The following is an 18,545-nucleotide window of genomic DNA, read 5'->3' as shown; positions in this document are numbered from 1 at the left end:
TGACAAGGAGCTTGTCCACAACCAAGGCACGATCGACTGCTGAAAATCCACATACTATCTAAAATATGTGGTTGCACTCTGAGCTAAAATAGCTACAGTACCGTGCTCTGAAATTGATTTGGTCCATCAGGGTCCGATACTATATATATAAAACTGATATTTCTATATTACTGATTAACCATGATTCTGTTTAACTGAATTAACCATAACGCTATAATTAACTGATCTGAAATAACTGAAATATTTGTATGTTATAGTTCTGAATCTATAAATCATGGTTTACTGAAACTGAATTTCACGTTTTTGTATAAGCTGTAAAAATCATAACTCTGCACAAATCATATTTCTGGCTAATACTGCATATTGTGCTTTCCATATAAACTGCATAATCATGGTATTAAGAAAACTGAATATTTTAACTCTGTAAAACTACAAAAATCTTGATAACACGAAAGTTGTATAAAATATGTACGGTATTAATAATTTCTCATGCCACACAATTTATTAAATAAAACACATATACTAAAATTTGTAAAACTATATAATTTTCTTACTCTGAAAACACCTATAATTTTATATCATATTTTACTAGAAAATATTTCTAAATCAACTCACATAGCATATTTCCCTTACCTAATTGGCTAGCCAACTCTGTTCTCACGGTCATGGCGTACTATCTCCAAAATCCTGCAATAATGCATATAAACATATTTCCCAGTAAAACACTGAATTTCTCAGAAAATCATCATACTCATATTTCCTGAACCTGCCTATTCGTAATTTCCAAAACTATAATTTACCTGGACTCCTAGAAAGATATTTGCTGGGGTCCTCAACCCATGACCGCAAGGTCCCACAAACACCCTACCCTAACCCTGAAATCATAACACCGTAATTTTATTCCACAAAACACCAATATATCCTTATACAGAGCTTTTATGTTGGATACTTTTTAAAATAAGGAGTGTTTGATAGAGAAAAGTACTCATTAATGCGACGGAAGAAACATGAAGGGGTTTTTTTTTTTTTTTTTTAAGAAACTTGTTTTGGAAAAATATTTTCATGAAAAGTTTATGTGCCCTAGTCAATCTAAGGTCAAGTATGAGCTTCAAATTAAATCATGAGATGCATGCACAATTAAACCTAATTAATTATTACAACCCAAAAATAAATAAAGTCTTCAAGCTTGCTCTCCTGATTCCCCATAGAATACGCCGATTGGTGCAAGCTTGAAGTGCATTTACAGATTCCATTTTGCATCCTTCACTTGTGCTTCCAGAATTACAAACATTTATATTTACTAAATACACAAGTGAGATGCTGTTGTTTGTCATAATAAAAACATGGATCAGACTCAAAAGGTCAACATCTAGATAGTGAATCCTCAAGCAGGTTGGCTTGAGGCGATGACGTAGGCACAGTTTGCCAAACCTCGTAAAAACCTTGTGTCATTTTTTTTTTTCCTATACTCTTTATATTTCAATATTTTCATGTTTATATTTACTTGTTGAGATTACTGCATTTGTGTTTAGTGAATAACTAAAGAAAATAGTAGAAAGGAGATAATGCTCACGATGAGTCTGGTAGTTTTAGAACTTTTGACTCTTAGAGATGAGAGACTTATGATTTTTTATTTATTTTTTTTGACAAAAAAAGGTAAAAATGGGCTCTTACTACATTGTTTGAGTTTTTCTTTCTTTCTTTTAACCCCCTCCAAGATATCCTATTGGCCTATGGCATCTCTTTCACTAAATTTAAGTTATGGAATTTGTGTTAAATAAGTGTACGCTCAAGAATCTTACTTTTAAGCCCACTACAATCTATCAACTCCAATTTAAACTTATTAAGCTAGCCCACAAATAAGTCTTGACTTAATAATTAAAAAATTGTAAAATTAGGTTTGAAAATCCTTCATTTATATACCGAATGAGGTTGGATGAGCTCTTAATGAGTTGAGCTCTTGAACTACATGTGAACAAATTGATTCATTTGCATCTCTACCCATAAGGTACAGTCGCCATTCAATTGAATAAGAGGATTAAGCAATCCTTTGTGATTGCCCTCATTTCCAAAAATCAAACAACACAATAATAATCAAGAACTAAATCTTGACTCCATTGCATGCAAATTAAACACCAAGATAATGGCGAATTCACACAAGTGTCATTGTCACCGCTCAATTTACAACAAACCAACTATGAAATATATGTAATAGGCCTAGAATAATAGGGTTTTGAACAATTGCACCCACTCAAGGATCAGTGCAAGCCCAAACAAACAAGAATTGAGACGCTAATTATTTATTTTTTTAATTAATATGGAGGCTAGTTCAAATGATAGACTAAATTCCCAAATTTCTATCAATATTTTCTAAAGATCTTATAATTTTTTTCAGAACATGGCCTTGTATTTGGAATAACAAAAACATTGGATTTAAATTTGAGCAAATTATAAGGCAAAATTATATAAAACTTTGACCAAGTCCAAATCCAAGGCTTAAAATCCAATCCAAATATAACCCAACTCTTTAAGTTATTATTTTTTCCATATTGAACACCAAATTATTCACTTCAATTAAGAGATTTTCAATAGCATATTGCAAAGAAGTTAATCAGAGAGTAATTCCAAAACATAAAAATCCATTGACAATAACTGTAAGGAGTTTTTTTCTTGAAATAAATATATATAAAAAAAAAAAAATAGTAATAGTACTCCAATGCTAGATCCAAATTAGTAATATAACAGTTCATGATTATAAAAGAAAAAATATAAAAAATTAAATCTTACAAAAAAAAAAATATTAAAATGCATCCTGCATAAGAGACTCAACCCCCACTGACTAGGTCCCAAATCCCCCATCATGCAAGAGTTTGCATTCCAAAAATATGGTGAATAAACAAATAAAAAACAACTTTTCTGTAGGGCAGAAAAATGGTGATAATCACTCTGTTAAGATGAGTGAAGTAAATACCCTTCCATGCATTTTTAGCTAAAGAAAAAGGCTAACAGGAACCATTCCTTTGCTGCATTTCCACCACTATTCAAATAGAACAAGTCACAGGAACCAAATAGGAGGAAGGCACGGGCAAAAAATTTCCACACCATATTAACAGCTACCCAAATACAGAATCAAAATTTTAGCTTAGAAAGCACTAGACTCCGGCAAAGGGAACTCGAGATGGATCTGTCATTACAGGTACACATCTCCAAAACGCATCTAACAGTACCTATTTGCATCAATCCATCACCAAAAATAATGCCTTATACATCCAACATAATTACCCAAGCAGCATCCCAGCAAAAATAATTCTGACGCAATTATGAACAACGATCATCGGGACCAGTGTTTCCCCATTTTTTTTCCAACTAATTCATTTTCAACAAGAATCATTATGCCCCTGCATTTCTCCGGATCTTTTTACTTAGTTTGTCTTGCTCCCGGTATCTCTCACGCCTTTCCTCTCTCTGACGCTTTCTCGATAGCTGCTCATCTTTGGCTTTTTCCACTTCATGTTGCTTCCTCTTCTGCTCTTCCTTGAGCTTCCGCTTCTTCATCTGCAAGCAGCAAAAGGTCACATTGTAACATAAAATACAGTGTTTTTCGATCAAATTTCTGTTTAGCTATTTATGGCTAATTATGCTTTGGACCAAAATAATGACACTAGTACTTGAGTACTTTTTATACTAGGTATTTATTTTTTAAGACTTCCAAACGGGGGGCTAAAAGCTACTGAGAAATGGGATCCACCGAACTGGAAGCCAGGAATAAAAGGTGGAAAATAGAGGGCATTGTTACAGTCGGAGTCCCCACCAACCATATTAAAATTTAGGCAAATTTTGTCCATGTGAAATAACTAACCAAATCAGCCAAGATGTGGCAGAAAATTAACATACCCACCAACTACATTAACCAACCAAATCAGCCAAGCTGTTGCAGAAAATTAACATACAAGAGCATCTAATTTTTTCATAAGAAAAAGGATTTGAGTGGCAACTGCAATTCCAGTCATCAATCGTAGTCTAAAACAGCATACCTTCTCATTTCTAATCAACTGGAGGTGTTGAACAAGAGCATGGACCTTTCGCTCATGAGGTTCCATGACAACAGCCCTTCGATTTTCAAGAAGAGATCGCCTTCGTTTGGGAGTAACCTTGGGCTTTGACTGAAATGGGAGATCCTTCTGTAATGACTTGGGAATAACCAAGGGGTTGAATTTCTTTGGCTTCCTTTCAATTGGCTGTCAAATTAGATAACCAAATAAAAATATATATAATAAGAAGCAAGCACCATCAAAGGCAGTGTCAAAGAATAAAAAGCCGAATGAATCATTGACCCTAATATCAATAACTACCTTATACTGTGAATCCTTGTTAACAGGAACAGGAAGATTATGTTCCCTCCGCAATTCAGCCACCGTTTTCATTCCTTGCCATGTTTGATCACGAGGTTGCAGGGCAGTTGTCAGTGGATTAAAAAACTGAGGAACATCAACATTTGTCCATGCAGACAAGCAGACTATGTCACTCATCAAAATTTTATCCTCAAAAGTGCACCTGGCGATCCCCTCCACAGGATGTCCTCCCTTCTTTTTTGGGTGGTTGCCAATTTCTTCTTTTGCAGCCTGCCACGATTAACATCAAATAGAAATTAGTCTAAGTAACACTCATTGGTTTATTGCCTGTATTACATTTTAGCAAAATTACCAAAAAAATGTCGGATTTCAGTAGCGATTGAAATGAGAACTACCTTCTTCTTTTTTTTTATCTTCTCCACTTTATCAGCCAAAATTCAATCATTTTAGAAAATTTCGGTCAAATTTTCAGAAATTTGGTATATATTGACCAAAGTTTTGGACTTCCAAATTTAAAAACTCAGCCTCAAGCCCATGCACCTGAAGTTCCTTTACTCCTTTACTTCCAACAAAATTGTTTCATAAGCAACTGATCTCAATTTTTCATCAAATTTGAGCTTTTAAAGCCTTCTTGGACCTTGTCTTGTGTTTTTCAGACTCAATTTGGACCATATATTTGCTCCTTACAAAGGCATTGCTCATTTTTTTTTTTCAGAAAAGCTATACATTTCAAGCCCATGAAATGAATTTCAGTAGTCCAAAGTGTTTTGATGAATCACACAATTTAGAGCATGAACAAATGTTATTTAAAGAATAAGTTAAATAAATGTTTGATGAGCACTGTAATGATTTTAATGTTTTTTATTTATTTATAATTTATATAATTGGCTAAACGCAATTTATAAACACCAAATACAATAAAATTTTGTATGTATGTATTTGTATATATATAACACACACAAATGCGCACAAATATAAACAGATAACTTCCAATTATTTTGGTTTTAAATCACACACAATTATCTATTTAAAGTTACTATTCAAAATTACCATATTTTTTGGCAATGAGTTTCTGTCTAGGCACCACCGACAGACACCAAACACATACAACATGATACAGAAAGGATGGCACAGAAACTTTAAGAAAACTAGGATACAACACAACAAGGATGCATGAATTAATTAATTAAAAAGTATTTATTTTTATACTTCTAATTTCCTTTTTTGGATGTAAAATGTGTGTATTAAATTAGATTTTTCAATTAAAAAAATCAATATATATAACTCATACATATTATACCAAGAAATTTAAAAAAAAAAAAATGAGTTCACTTGTGAACTCATAATTTATTATTATGCACTCAAAGTTTCATGGATTAATCATGAGAACATGGAAATCCCCATTTAGGTTGTTGGGAGTCTAATTGTACAAAATAAGCACACACATGAACACGACAAATGGCATACTTGCTGGCGATCAAATGTTGCGAACTGAAAAAAGGCTTCATCTCCAAATAGGGGTCTAAGCTTTAAAGCCAGATCAACATGATCGAAGAAAGTTGGTTAAGTTTAGTAGAGAACCCTCCTTTCCCATTTTTATCCCAAAAAATTAGTAACCCAAACAGCAACGTCTCGTTAATATGTGCCTTGACATGCAAAAAGTTGTGCCCAAAAGTGTCCGACCATGTCCATAAAAATGCTGTTACTTTTTGATAGAGGTTGGATAGGTATCCTAGTGTGCGAGGAAGTGTAGTTAGTGGATAAATGCTATACAAGTACACCTGTTGTGATATGTGGCTCATATACTGAGTGGATCGCATTTACAATGAGAAAACAAGAAGGAAATCAAGGTGCAGCAAGGGAAACCATCAACGGTAGCCCTGTAACCGTCAACGGTTTGGGTCAGTTTCTGAGAGTTTTTGCTCTTTATCTGAAACCGTCAACGGTATGGCTACAAACCATCGACGGCTTGGCTCAAGAACCCAACGCAAAGTTTCAAATTTTGAATAGGGACTTTAAGTTGGTTGGGGTTTGGAGGGAAAGCCTCTGGGAACTCTATTTATATGTCTTTTATAATGTATTTGTAAGGTTGTTCATGTCTTTAACACAACATAGTAAGAAATCATTGTCGATTGCTCCCGTGGATGTAGGCATTGTTGAACCACGTAATTCGTTGTCTTTACTATTGCTTTCATTACAATCATCGTGATTATCATTTCTGTATATTTTACCATTGAGTGTTGCGTTTGTTTGATCCTATATACCGCTATGCAATTCGTTTTTCACAACGATTTGGTATCAGAGCATTGTTGTAATGGCTTCCGAAACTTCGTCTAAAAATTTGTTGTTGTCAAATTTAATGGAATTGGAAACTTCGGTTTATGGTAGAGGAAGGTGAAAGATCTATTAGTGCAGCAAGGTATGGTGAAGGCATTATACGGAATTCAACCGGAAAAGAATGGATGAAGCGAGTTGGAACGAATTGGACGCAAAGGCAATGTCAGTCATCCGACTTTGTTCGGCTAATTGATGGGGATCGGCATTCGTTGCCCATGTCATTTTCAGATATTATGAAACGTGGATGGCCTCCAAATGTCCACATTTCTTTTGCAAATGTTATGACACGTGGACAACCTTTGGAAGTCCACATTTCCTTTGCTGACATGTTAACACATGGAAGACCTCCAAATGCCCCTTTCATTCGTTGCTTCGTAGGAACTTATGGAGTATCTAGAAGATGTTTCAATGTGAGAAAGAGCCCAGCAGAGATGCCAAAGCAAGTCCGAGATAAAGACCCCATGTGGACCCCCACATGGTCTTGTGGGCCCCACACGGTTCCATATTGGGTCCCACGCCTCCCCTTTGACATAATTGCAGATTTTAAGTTGTAATAATTATTGAGTCAACTTAGCTTGCAAGTGTGCTAAGTATTTAATAGGTCTAGTAAATTTAGCTAATTAATGTGTTTAGTAAGTTATGAGCTATTTAATATGTCTTGTAAGTTGGAGTGTTGTAAGTTGTGTGAGTATTTATTATGTCTAATAAGTTGGTGTCTTTATTATTTGTGTCTCCCATGCTTGTATGGGAATTGTTAGTTGTTTAATGTCTTTGTCCCCCCATGCTAGCTAAGCTTATTAATGTTTTGTCCCCCATGCTAGCTATATATATACCCCTTCATTGTAAGAACTATGTAGAGAGAGAAAAAAGTATTGTTATTGAATTAAAAAGGTTTTTTTCTTTTGTGAAGTTTGTTAAGCTTTGTCCAATCCTTGTGATTGTGTAGTGAGAGACTACGTCGTTCTCCTCAGAGATCGGGTGGTGAGAGACCACTATTCTATCCAACGACTTCATCCCTATCCCACTCTCACGACTTCCACCCAAATACACTCACAAGGCCAGCACCTTCGTATCCCCACACGGCCACCATCACTCCATTGCATTGCTGTGTTCATTGGTATTTCAAAGCTTGTACGAAGAACTTAAGGCGTGAACTAACTTGTGTAGAATATAGTCAAGTCATCAATTGTATTATTGGTAAATTCAGCACTTATTTGAACCCTCATTTTATATTGAAGCCTTTGCTGGAAATCTGAAATTTCATATTTGTTAAGCCTTTGCATCCTTAGACTTCAATATTTCAGCTTGCTAGCTTGAAATCAATTGTGGAATATTGTTGTGCTAAGCTTAGAATTTAATTCTTGAAACATTGAAATTGCATCTTTCCGCATTTAACTTAATATCTTATTGAAAGAATCAATTGGGACTTATTTCTGGTAGCATCATATACCTTTTAAAAATCCTGGAACAAGTGAAATGTCCTCTGATTTAATGTGTTTATCTTGATTAACGGAATTCTTAATTTGAAGTGTCTTGAGTGTGAATGCTTGCTTGTGAGGGTTGAAATTGGTAGGATTAGGTCACCCCATCCCGTCCTACATCATCTTGGTATCAGAGCCTAGGTTAGAATAGGCTAAACCCTCAAAGTCCCATTTCCTTAACTCGCAAGATTTTAGTTTCAGATTGAAATAGCTGCAAGATTTTGCCCAGAACAGCCCACCTATATTCTGAATTTTGGATATTTGGAACATAATTTGGTTAGGTTTATACTTGGCCCTACTTTGTGTGACCAAACACCATTCCAAGGGCTTCCCTAGTGTGTCTAAATCCTTCCCCAACCCCTAGGATGTCTGCTTAAGTCAGGAATCCTTACCGAGGTTGTAGGATTAATGATGAAAGAGAACCACCGATGCCTCCTAGAGAAAGACCTCCCCTCCTTCCGCAAAGGCGAGTGAATCGTCAAGATGACTTTGCTAGGAGACCCCCACATCATGAGTCTTATGCCCAACATTGGAATGATGAGGACTATGATGTTAATGACTTTCACATTAGGTGACCTTACCATAGGGACCATCGTGATCCTTACAAGGATGTAATGAGGATAGAAGTCCCAACCTATGATGGACAAAAGGATCCTAATGTCTTCCAAGATTGGTTGACTGGGATGAATGCATATTTTGATCGGTGTAAGATGACTGACCCTCATCGGGTTATGTGCGCAAAAATGAAGTTAATGGAGCAAGCCAAAATCCATTGGATAAGTGTCGAGAGGCGTAAAGCAAGGTTTGATCATAGACCCATTAAGCGTTGGGATCTAATGAAGGATAGATTAAGGGAGAAGTATGAACCCCTTACTTATAGAGAGCACCTTATAGATCAACTTTACAGTTTGCGTCAAGGTAGCATGACTGTTTCGGAATACATGAGTCAATTCGATGAGTTGTCCATAAGATGTGATGTCTATGTGACTGTTAGTCAACACATCTCCCGATTCCGCCTAGGATTAAAGCCTAAACTGAGGAGTAAACTATTTCCATATCACATTGAGTCCCTTGAACAGGCCTACAAGTTAGCATATGACTTTGAGCAAATGACTAAAAGGCCCATGGGAAAACAGTTTGATAGCTCTTCCAAAGAGTCATACTCCCGAAAGATACAGAGTTATGACAAGTCCCAACCAGCGCAATCAAGTCTAGTCACCTCCCGAGGAAGCAATTCCTCAATCCAACAATCTATGGACAAAGGAAAAGAACATATGAACTTGGAGCTTGAAAGGGAAGATAGTAAGGAAAGGAAGAAGGAAAAGAGAGAAACTAGTGGTGAATCCTTGAACACCATAAGTAAAAAGCTGTGTGCGCAGGAGAGTCAAGATACCAAGGTAGTGTCGGTGGATGTTACTAAGGAGAATGAAATACCCTTTCCTAAGCAAGACACACCCCTAGAAGTATCATCCCTACCTTCTGAGTTTAAAGGTGTCATCTCTAAGCCATTTAGTGAGTCATCTCCAATGAGAGACAATCAACATGTCACCGATCTTGTTCCTTATTCATCTTTGCCTCATCTATCACATCATAAAGTGAACCCGATAGAAAATGAGGAGTTGAATATACAAGTGAATGAATTAAAGGAACATGACGTTGTTCACAAGAGCTTGAGAGTTGAAGTAGTGAATAGGAAGCCTATATATCTTATTCCACTACCACTTAAGTCTAGAGTGAGAGAGCTAACTGATGCTTTTGCAAAGCATATACACAATCTACACTCTGAAATAAGAATGAAGGTTAATTTGAATCATGAACATTATAAATCTCCTGTTGATATACATTGCATGTTGAAAGAATTTTCAAAGGGTGATATGGTTATATTCCGTATTCGTCCTAAGCAGATTCCGGTAGGAAAGGTAATGAAGTTACACGCTAACAAGATGGATCATTTCAAAATTTTAAAGAATACTGATTTTGATGTTTACATGCTTAATATTCCTGTTGATTTTAGCATAAGCAAAGTTTTCAATGTTGAAAATCTAATCCCATCTCTTATAGCATCTTCTTTTATGGAGCCTTCAAATTCTAACCCTATAGGTGACCCCACTACATTTCCCACTCCTCTTGTCCTTGAAAATCTGAAATTGTCTTTGCCTTTACCCTTACCCATGCCCAAGAACCTTGATATAATCTTGGATGACAAGGCAAAGTTCACACAAGCAGGATCATACCGAGAATTCATGATCAAGTGGAGGCGTGACCCACTTATCGAAAGGAGTTGGAATCATAAGGAAGACCTCCTTCATCTTAGCCCGGAATGTTACTCCCAGCACTTCGACTTTTATTCTTCGGAGAAGAATTCTTTTGGACCCGGGAGAGATGATGGGGATCGGCATTCGTTGCCCATGTCATTTTCAAATATTATGACACGTCAATGGCCTCCAGATGTCCACATTTCTTTTGCAAATGTTACGACACGTGGATGACCTCCGGAAGTTCACATTTCCTTTGCAGACATGCTAACACATGGAAGACCTCCAGATGCCTCTTTCGTTCGTTGCTTCGCAGAAACTTATGGAGCATCTAGAAGATGTTCCAGTGTGAGAAAGACCCCAGCAGAGATGCCAAAGCAAGTCCGAGATCAGACCCCATGTGGGCCCCCACACGGTCTTGTGGGCCCCACGACTGGGCCTCCACTTTGACATAATTGCAGATTTTAAGTCGTAATAATTATTGAGTCAACTTAGCTTGCAAGTATGCTAAGTATTTAATAGGTCTAGTAAGTTAAGTTAATTAATGTGTTTAGTAAGTTGTGAGCTATTTAATATGTCTTGTAAGTTGGAGTCTTGTAAGTTGTGTGAGTATTTATTATGTCTAGTAAGTTGTTGTCTTTATTATTTGTGTCTCTCATGCTTCTATGGGAATTGTTAGTTGTTTAATGTCTTCGTCCCCCCATGCTAGCTAAGCTTATTAATGTTTTGTCCTACCATCCTAGCTATATATATACCCCTTCATTGTAAGAACTATGTAGAGAGAGAAAAAAGTATTTTTATTGAATTAAAAAGGTTTTTTCCTTTGTGAAATTTGTTAAGCTTTGTTCAATCCTTGTGATTGTGTAGTGAGAGGCTACGACATTCTCCTCGGAGATCAGGGGGTGAGAGACCACTATTCTATCCAGCGACTCCATCCCTATCCCACTCTCACGACTTCCACCCAAATACACTCACACGGCCAGCACCTTCATATCCCCACACGGCCACCATCACTCCATTGCATTGCTACATTCGTTGGTATTTCAAAGCTTGTACGAAGAACTTAAGGCGTGAACTAACTTGTGTAGAATATCGTCAAGTCATCCATTGTATTATTGGTAAATTCAGCACTTATTTGAACCCTCATTTTATATTGAAGCCTTTGTTGGAAATCTGAAATTTCATATTTGTTAAGCCTTTGCATCCATAGACTTCAATATTTCAGCTTGCTAGCTTGAAATCAATTGTGCAATATTGCTGAACTAAGCTTAGAATTTAATTCTTGAAACATTGAAATTGCATCTTTCAGCATTTAACTTAATATCTTCTTGAAAGAATCAATTGGGACTTATTTCTGGATAGCATCATACACCTTTTAAAAATCCTGGAACATGTGAAATGTCCTTTGATTTAATGTGTTTATGTTGATTAACGTAATTCTTAATTTCAAGTGCCTTGAGTGTGTATGCTTGCTTGTGAGGGTTGAAATTGGTAGGACTAGGTCACCCCATCCCATCTACATCACTAATGATGTGGTGTATCACATCATTGATGAGGATTCTCCAGCAGCAGTTTGGCGGAAACTGGAAAGCCGGTATATGTCTATTTTTATTGAATAACTTATTTCTTAAGCAAAGATTGTATTGGCTTAAAATCGTGGAGGGTTCGGATTTGAACCAACACATAAACGCATTCAATCAGATTGTAAGTGATTTGATGTGTGCTGATGTGAAGTTCGAGCAGGAAGACAGGACTTCGATGCTATTGAAATCCCTACCTATGTCTCACAAGTATGAGAATTTGGTTACTACTCTAATATAGGGCAAATAAAGCCTAAATTTGGAAGAAGTAACAAGCGCATTGCTAGGTTTTCATCAAAGAAAAATGACCAATGATCAAATTTCACATGGTGAAGGGCTTGTAGTGAAGACTGAAGAGTAACCCAGAACATGGGAGAAGTAAGTCCCGTAGCAGATCTCGGTTGCAGTCTGAGAAGGACATAAGGTGTTTTAAGTGCAGTAAAATTGGGCACATAAAACCGAAATGTTTGAAGTGACAGAAGGAGAATTCTAAAAATCAAGAGGGTTCGTCAAAATCTCCAAATCTAGTGGAAGGAGACTCAGGGAGTAATGATGGTGATATGCTATTTGTTTCATTTGATTCAAAACGCCTCACTGATACTTGGATCCTAGATTCTGGATATTCTTATCACATGACACCAAATAGAAATTAGTTCAATACCTACAGGTAAATTAATTCTAGTTATATTCAAATGGAAAGTGATGTTGTATGCAAAATAATTGGAATAGGAAATATCAGAATTAAGATTTATAATGGTGTTGTGAGAAATTTATGTGATGTAAGGCATGTATCAGATCTACAGAAGAATGTGATTTCATCGGACACTTTAGATTGTAACGGACATAGTTACAAGTCTAAAAGTGGAATAATGAAAGTGTGTGAAGGCAACTTGATGGTGATGAAAGGGCAAAAGTTAGCGGGAAAAATCTATGCATAGCAGGGGATCACAATTGTAGGTGGAGCTACAGTTACAGAATCTGCGTCAAATGTTCTGTGGCATATGCAGTTAGGGCATATGGATGACTACATTTATTCAGATGTTTGGGGACCGGTGAAGATAACATCACGGGGTGGACATATGTATTTCGTGGGTTTATCATGAAAGGTCTTGGTGTATCTCATGCGGCGCAAGTCAGAAATGTTTGTCAAGTTTAACTTGTGGCTGAGATGAAAAATCAGACCAGGAGAGAGATCCTCAAGTCAGACATTAGAACCGAGTATGCTGATTTTGTTCAAGGGGTTTTGTGAGCATCATCTGGTGTTTTATGCATTCCTTACTACCAGCAAGGTTCCTACTATTTTTCAAGATGCGGTGCACAGCAAAGGGAAAAATAGTGGATGAGTGCTATGATAGTAGAGATGACGTCATTGTATATGAATCAGACATGGGAGTTGGTGGAGCTTCCAGAAGGGAAAAGGGTGATAGGATGCAAGGGGATGATGTATATGTTGTTTTATATGGATAACATGTTATTTGCTGGGAAGGCTTTGACTAAGGCTAATCAATTGAGAACTCAATTGAAAGGTTTTGACATGAAGGTTTTGGGTACGGCCAAGAAGAGTCTTGATTTGAAGATTCGCAAAGACAGAGTTGCAGGGAGATTGATGTTATCTCAAGGTAGCTTTGTGGACAGAGCTGCAGGGAGATTGAGGTTATCTCAGGGTGACTTTGTGGACAGAACTACGAGAAGATTTTATTTGTTGTCTCAGGGTAGTTTTGTGGAGAATCAATGTAAATTGTCTACCGCTCAATACCCAAGGACAAACGGTGATGTTCAGGATATGTCAAAAGTCTCCCATGTTGGTGCAATGTGTTGTTTTGGCAGACAACAGAGTAGTCTGTCAGTTATGAGATTAGTTGTTGTAGACTATGTAAGGGACTTTGATGACAAAAGGTTTACAACAAGGTTTATGTTTACTATTGTGGGAAGGCCTACTTGTTGGAAGTTCAAGGTACAGTCTCCGAGTGTAACATCTACAACTAAATTGGGGTTCATGGCAAAAGCCGAAACTACCACGGACAAGTTCAAGCGTTGCTTGGACTTGGTTTTTGTCTCCAGCTGCTAGAAGGGAGATGGTCCCAACCTAATATCCCAAGTTCAAGATGGAGCGGCAGGTTTATGTTTTCGGTTTTCTCCTAAGGGACGTATATTCACCAAGGTGGAGATTGTTGTAATATGTGGCTCATATACTGAGTGAATCACATGTACAATGAAAAAAACATGAAGGAAATCAAGGTGCATAAGGGAAAACTTCGACGGTAGCTATGTAACCGTCGACGGTTTGGGCCAGTTTCTAAGAGTTTTTTAGCTCTGTCTAAAACCGTCAATGGTTTGGCTCGGGAACCCAGCGCAGATTTTCAAATTTTGAATAGGGACCTTAAGTTAGTTGGGGTTTGGAGGGAAAGCCTCCGAGAACTCTATTTATATGTCTTTTATAATGTATTTGTATGGTTGTTCGTGTCTTTGACACAAGATAGTAAGAAATCATTGTCGATTGCTCCCGTGGATGTAGGCATTGCCGAATCACGTAATTTGTTGCATCTTTATTATTGCTTTCATTACAGTCATTGTGATTGTCATTTCTGTATATTTTACCATTGAGTGTTGCGTTTGTTTGATCCTATATTCTGCTGTGCAATTCGTTTTTCACAACACCACCCAAGGTATTTTGAAGTGTTGGTGCTCCCTATATTTCCATCATTTCTTTACTTCAAAATAAAAATTTCCATTGAAATTGAATTTCTGTCAAATCTTCCATAAATTGATACCCTTAAAAATTCCATCAAAATCCAAAGTTAATTCCTTGATGAAGAGGAAAGACTCCCTACGGCAACTTGTTTTTCACCTAAATGTCCACTCCAACTATACCCATGATCCAAAACCATGTCCACACAAGACTTCAAATAAGCCAAGCTATTTGTCGGCTACTCCAGAATTAGCTTCACAAGGGATAGCTCAAATTTGCTCTTCAAAGTAAATAAGCAAAGCTCAAGTGTAATTTTAAAGCTTGTTTAAAAATCAAGTCGAGCTTGAGATAGGCAAAAGTAAACTCAGCTTGTTTAGGCTTGTGAGCTAGCTCATTTACATAAGCCAACTCATTCAGAGGCTTGTCCTCCTTTATACTCCATGAACAAGCTTGTTTACAGGCTAATATGAAGACCTACACAAGCACTGGCAACTGCCGACTAGGGTCACCTAAGAGAGCTCATATGCATTTATCTATATGGTACCACATAGAGCACTCATTGAAAATTATTTAAGAAAATTTTAAATTATTTTTATTATCTCACACTTTTGTTGTTACAGCCCAGAAAATCACAAATATTATTTGCTACTCAGATGTTTCTTCAAGTGGTAATCCTACTGCTACTACATTTGCGATCCAATGCTTCAAAAAGTGTCGATGAGGTAGGAGTTGCCAATGGATAAGGGCACCATAACAAAAGCGAGGATAACAGATTCACAGTATATAAAACTTATCGTCATGGTTAGGTACTTAGCTTGATAAGGAAGTTTACAAATAACTAGGAATTGGCTCAAAATGGCGGTGAATGGATTTCCAATTGGCCATCTGACTTTGAGGTGCATCTTGGAGTGAAGGAATGGGCTAAGGGCAATGCTTGCTATGGAAGAGTGGCATAGGAGTCCATAATTTTATTTTTATTTTAAAGCAGGTGGAAGCATGGTTTTATTCTATTCCAACTAAACTTTCAAGACACTAAAAATATCAAAAATTTATGTCTATTTTTATTTCATTTTTTTAAAGAAAAATTATGGAAATAATCAAAAGAAATTCAATGTTTTCTGAAATTTAAACATTGTAAATAGGCATATCAGTCCAAGATTTAGAACTAAAGTATTGCAAATAAAATCCATAAAAGACAAGTAGTGTCTTAAAGTTGATATGCATTGCTGGCCCATGACCTAACTTAAGCATCCAAGATGGTCTGCATAGAAGAGCCCTTCCCCTTGAAAACCTTCCTATTCCTTTCTTTCCAAAACAGCCCAAAATATAGAAAGGGTGTAAAGGAAAAGACCTACCTTCTGGATTTATTGGAGCAGATCCGTTTCCAAGCCCAAAAATCTCATCCTTAACTTAAGCTGCTATGAACCATTTCTGCTTGACCATTGAAATGGCTAAGATCCAGAGATTCCTAGTCCAGGAGCAGCGGAGAAGGATGTGGTTCATCAATTCTGCTCCTTCAAGGCACAATGCCTATTCACGATAGTCAAGCCCTTTTTTTTTGGAGATTATCTAAGGTGAGGATCTTCCCCAGTGCAGCCTCCCAGGTGAAAAATGCAACTTCCAAAGAGGCTGCTGTTTTCCAAACAAGCTTCCAAGAAAATTGATCACACACTGTGCCGACTTGCTAACGTAATTATAATAAGACTTGACTCTGAAAATACCCTTCTTCCTCAGGGTCCAAACGGGCTGATTAGAAGATGCCCTGCTCTGAACATTATAAAAGATGTTGTAGAAATTTATAAGAGTACCAATCTCCCAGTCAAAAACATTCTGGATCAGGGGAACATTCCAGAAGGTCCCATGAGTCCTGTCCCGGTGCTGGCATATGAGGGCACTTTTATCATAGGCAAGCCTATAGACAAAAGAGAATGAAGGGCTAAGCAGGGATTCGCCACACCAAACATTATGCCAAAAAAAATATATCCTCCCCATTTCCCACGCGGAAGTGGATGTGAGTGAAGAAATTCTTCCACCCTCTCCAATTGAATTTCCAAACCCCTGTGCCATAGCCTTCAATAATCTCTTTGGAAATCCAACTGTCATGATAAAAGGCCATATTTAGTGGCAATAACATCCCTCTAGTAATAATTTATCTAGTACAAAAACCGCCTTTTTGCATAGGTTGTTAGACACCCGCCCTCCCCCCCACCCCAACCCAAAAATTTTACAAGAAAAAATGTGAACTCCTCTCCAGTGCTGCCCCAAAGGAGTCTTCTTTGGATCCCTTCCAATGTCTTGGCAATTGCACTAGGCATGGGAAACATAGGCATAAAGTAGACGAGGAGATTGGCTAAGGTGCTTTTGATGACATGAGTCTGCCACCCTTGGAGAGGTAATTCCTTTTCCAACCAGCCAGTTTCCTTTCAAATCAGCCAATTATGGGATCCCAAACTCTTGTCTTTGGAATTGGCTCCCAGGTGGAAGCCCAGGTAAAAAATATTTGCCTTTAAAATTGGCTCCCAGGGGGGAAGCCCAGGTAAGAAATAGGAAAGGTCCCAAGATTACAGCCTAAGATGCCTATAAGATCACTAGACCCCATAGGCATGATATTGCTCTAACCCACATTCATCGACATTTTTTCTTGATAAGTAATAAGTTTATTGATATCAAAAATGAACACCAAGTACACAAGGAGTGTACATGAGGTAAACAAATCAAAAACAGAAATTACAATCAAAAACAGAAGAAAATGATAGGTTTTGCAAAGCAGCCAACCAAGCCATCAAAGTTGTAAAGAAAAATAGCTTCAGGACTGAAATGGATCTTTCCTTATCTTCAAAACACCTACTATTTCTCTCCCTCCAAAGACACCACAATAAACAATGAGAAACTATCAACCAAATAAACCCATTTCGATAACGACCAAATCTGCCTTGCCAACATGCTAAAGTCCCACTACAGATTGCGGCATAACCCAGCTCACTACAAACAAACCCAACACCATAACCCACAAGTCCATTGCAACCGGACAATGAAATAAAAGATGATCAACCATCTCATTAATACACTTGCACATGTAGCACCAATCCAATATCCAAACCTTTCTTTTTCGTAAATTGTCAATCATTAACCACTTCCCTAAAGCAGCAGTCCAAACGAAAAAAGCTACTCTAGATGGAATTTTCTGTTTCCAAATACTTTTCCAAGGAAAGCCACAATCTTTGGAGCCCATTAAAATACCATAATAACCTTTAACCAAGAAGCCCTTCTCTCTATCAGATTTCCAGCACATCTTATCCTCAGCGAACCCCTTCACCGATGCACCATATATGGTATCCATAAAATCAGTCAAGGCCTCTAATTCCCGAAGATGCATACCCCTAAAGAAACTTACATCCCAAAACAAGACTCCATTATCAAACTTCATAAGCTCAGCCCCGCTAGCTTCTTTATCTCGGCAAAATCTATACAAATCAGGATAGCTGACTGCCAGAGACGTCTCACCACACCAATGGTCTTGCCAAAATTTCACCTTAGACCCATTTCCAATATCATATAGAATGTGGCAACTGGCAAGAAAAAGAAGGTCATCCCCAACTAATATTTTTCTACAAGCCAACACCATGTGGACCATTGACAGGCCTAGTACACCAACCACCCCATTCACAGCCGCATTTCACCTCTATCACTAGCCTCCAAAGAGCAGCCTTCTCCATCCCAAATCTCCATAACCACTTCCCAAGCAAAGCTTCATTAAACTGTCTTACCTTCCTTGTCACCAAACCACCCGAAGAAATGGGAGAGCAAACAGTAACCCATTTAACCAAATGGAATTTTGGTTCATCACCAAT

General features: G+C 37.4%; 1 protein-coding gene across 1 annotated transcript in view; it reads right to left on the bottom strand.

The window, feature by feature from the left end:
* Window positions 1–3,003: 3,003 nt before the first annotated feature.
* Window positions 3,004–18,545, bottom strand: part of LOC131157705 (uncharacterized) — a 66,105-nt gene continuing 50,563 nt past the window's right edge. The window contains 3 exon segments of the mRNA XM_058112040.1: window positions 3,004–3,555; window positions 4,035–4,238; window positions 4,353–4,622. Coding sequence (XP_057968023.1) covers window positions 3,391–3,555; window positions 4,035–4,238; window positions 4,353–4,622 — 639 coding nt within the window. The 3' untranslated portion in view covers window positions 3,004–3,390.

Source organism: Malania oleifera, chromosome 6, assembly GCF_029873635.1.
Source record: "Malania oleifera isolate guangnan ecotype guangnan chromosome 6, ASM2987363v1, whole genome shotgun sequence".
NCBI classification, from domain to species: domain Eukaryota; kingdom Viridiplantae; phylum Streptophyta; class Magnoliopsida; order Santalales; family Ximeniaceae; genus Malania; species Malania oleifera.
The sequence above is the reverse complement of the archived record's forward strand: the minus strand, read 5'-3'. Positions and strand labels throughout refer to the sequence as shown.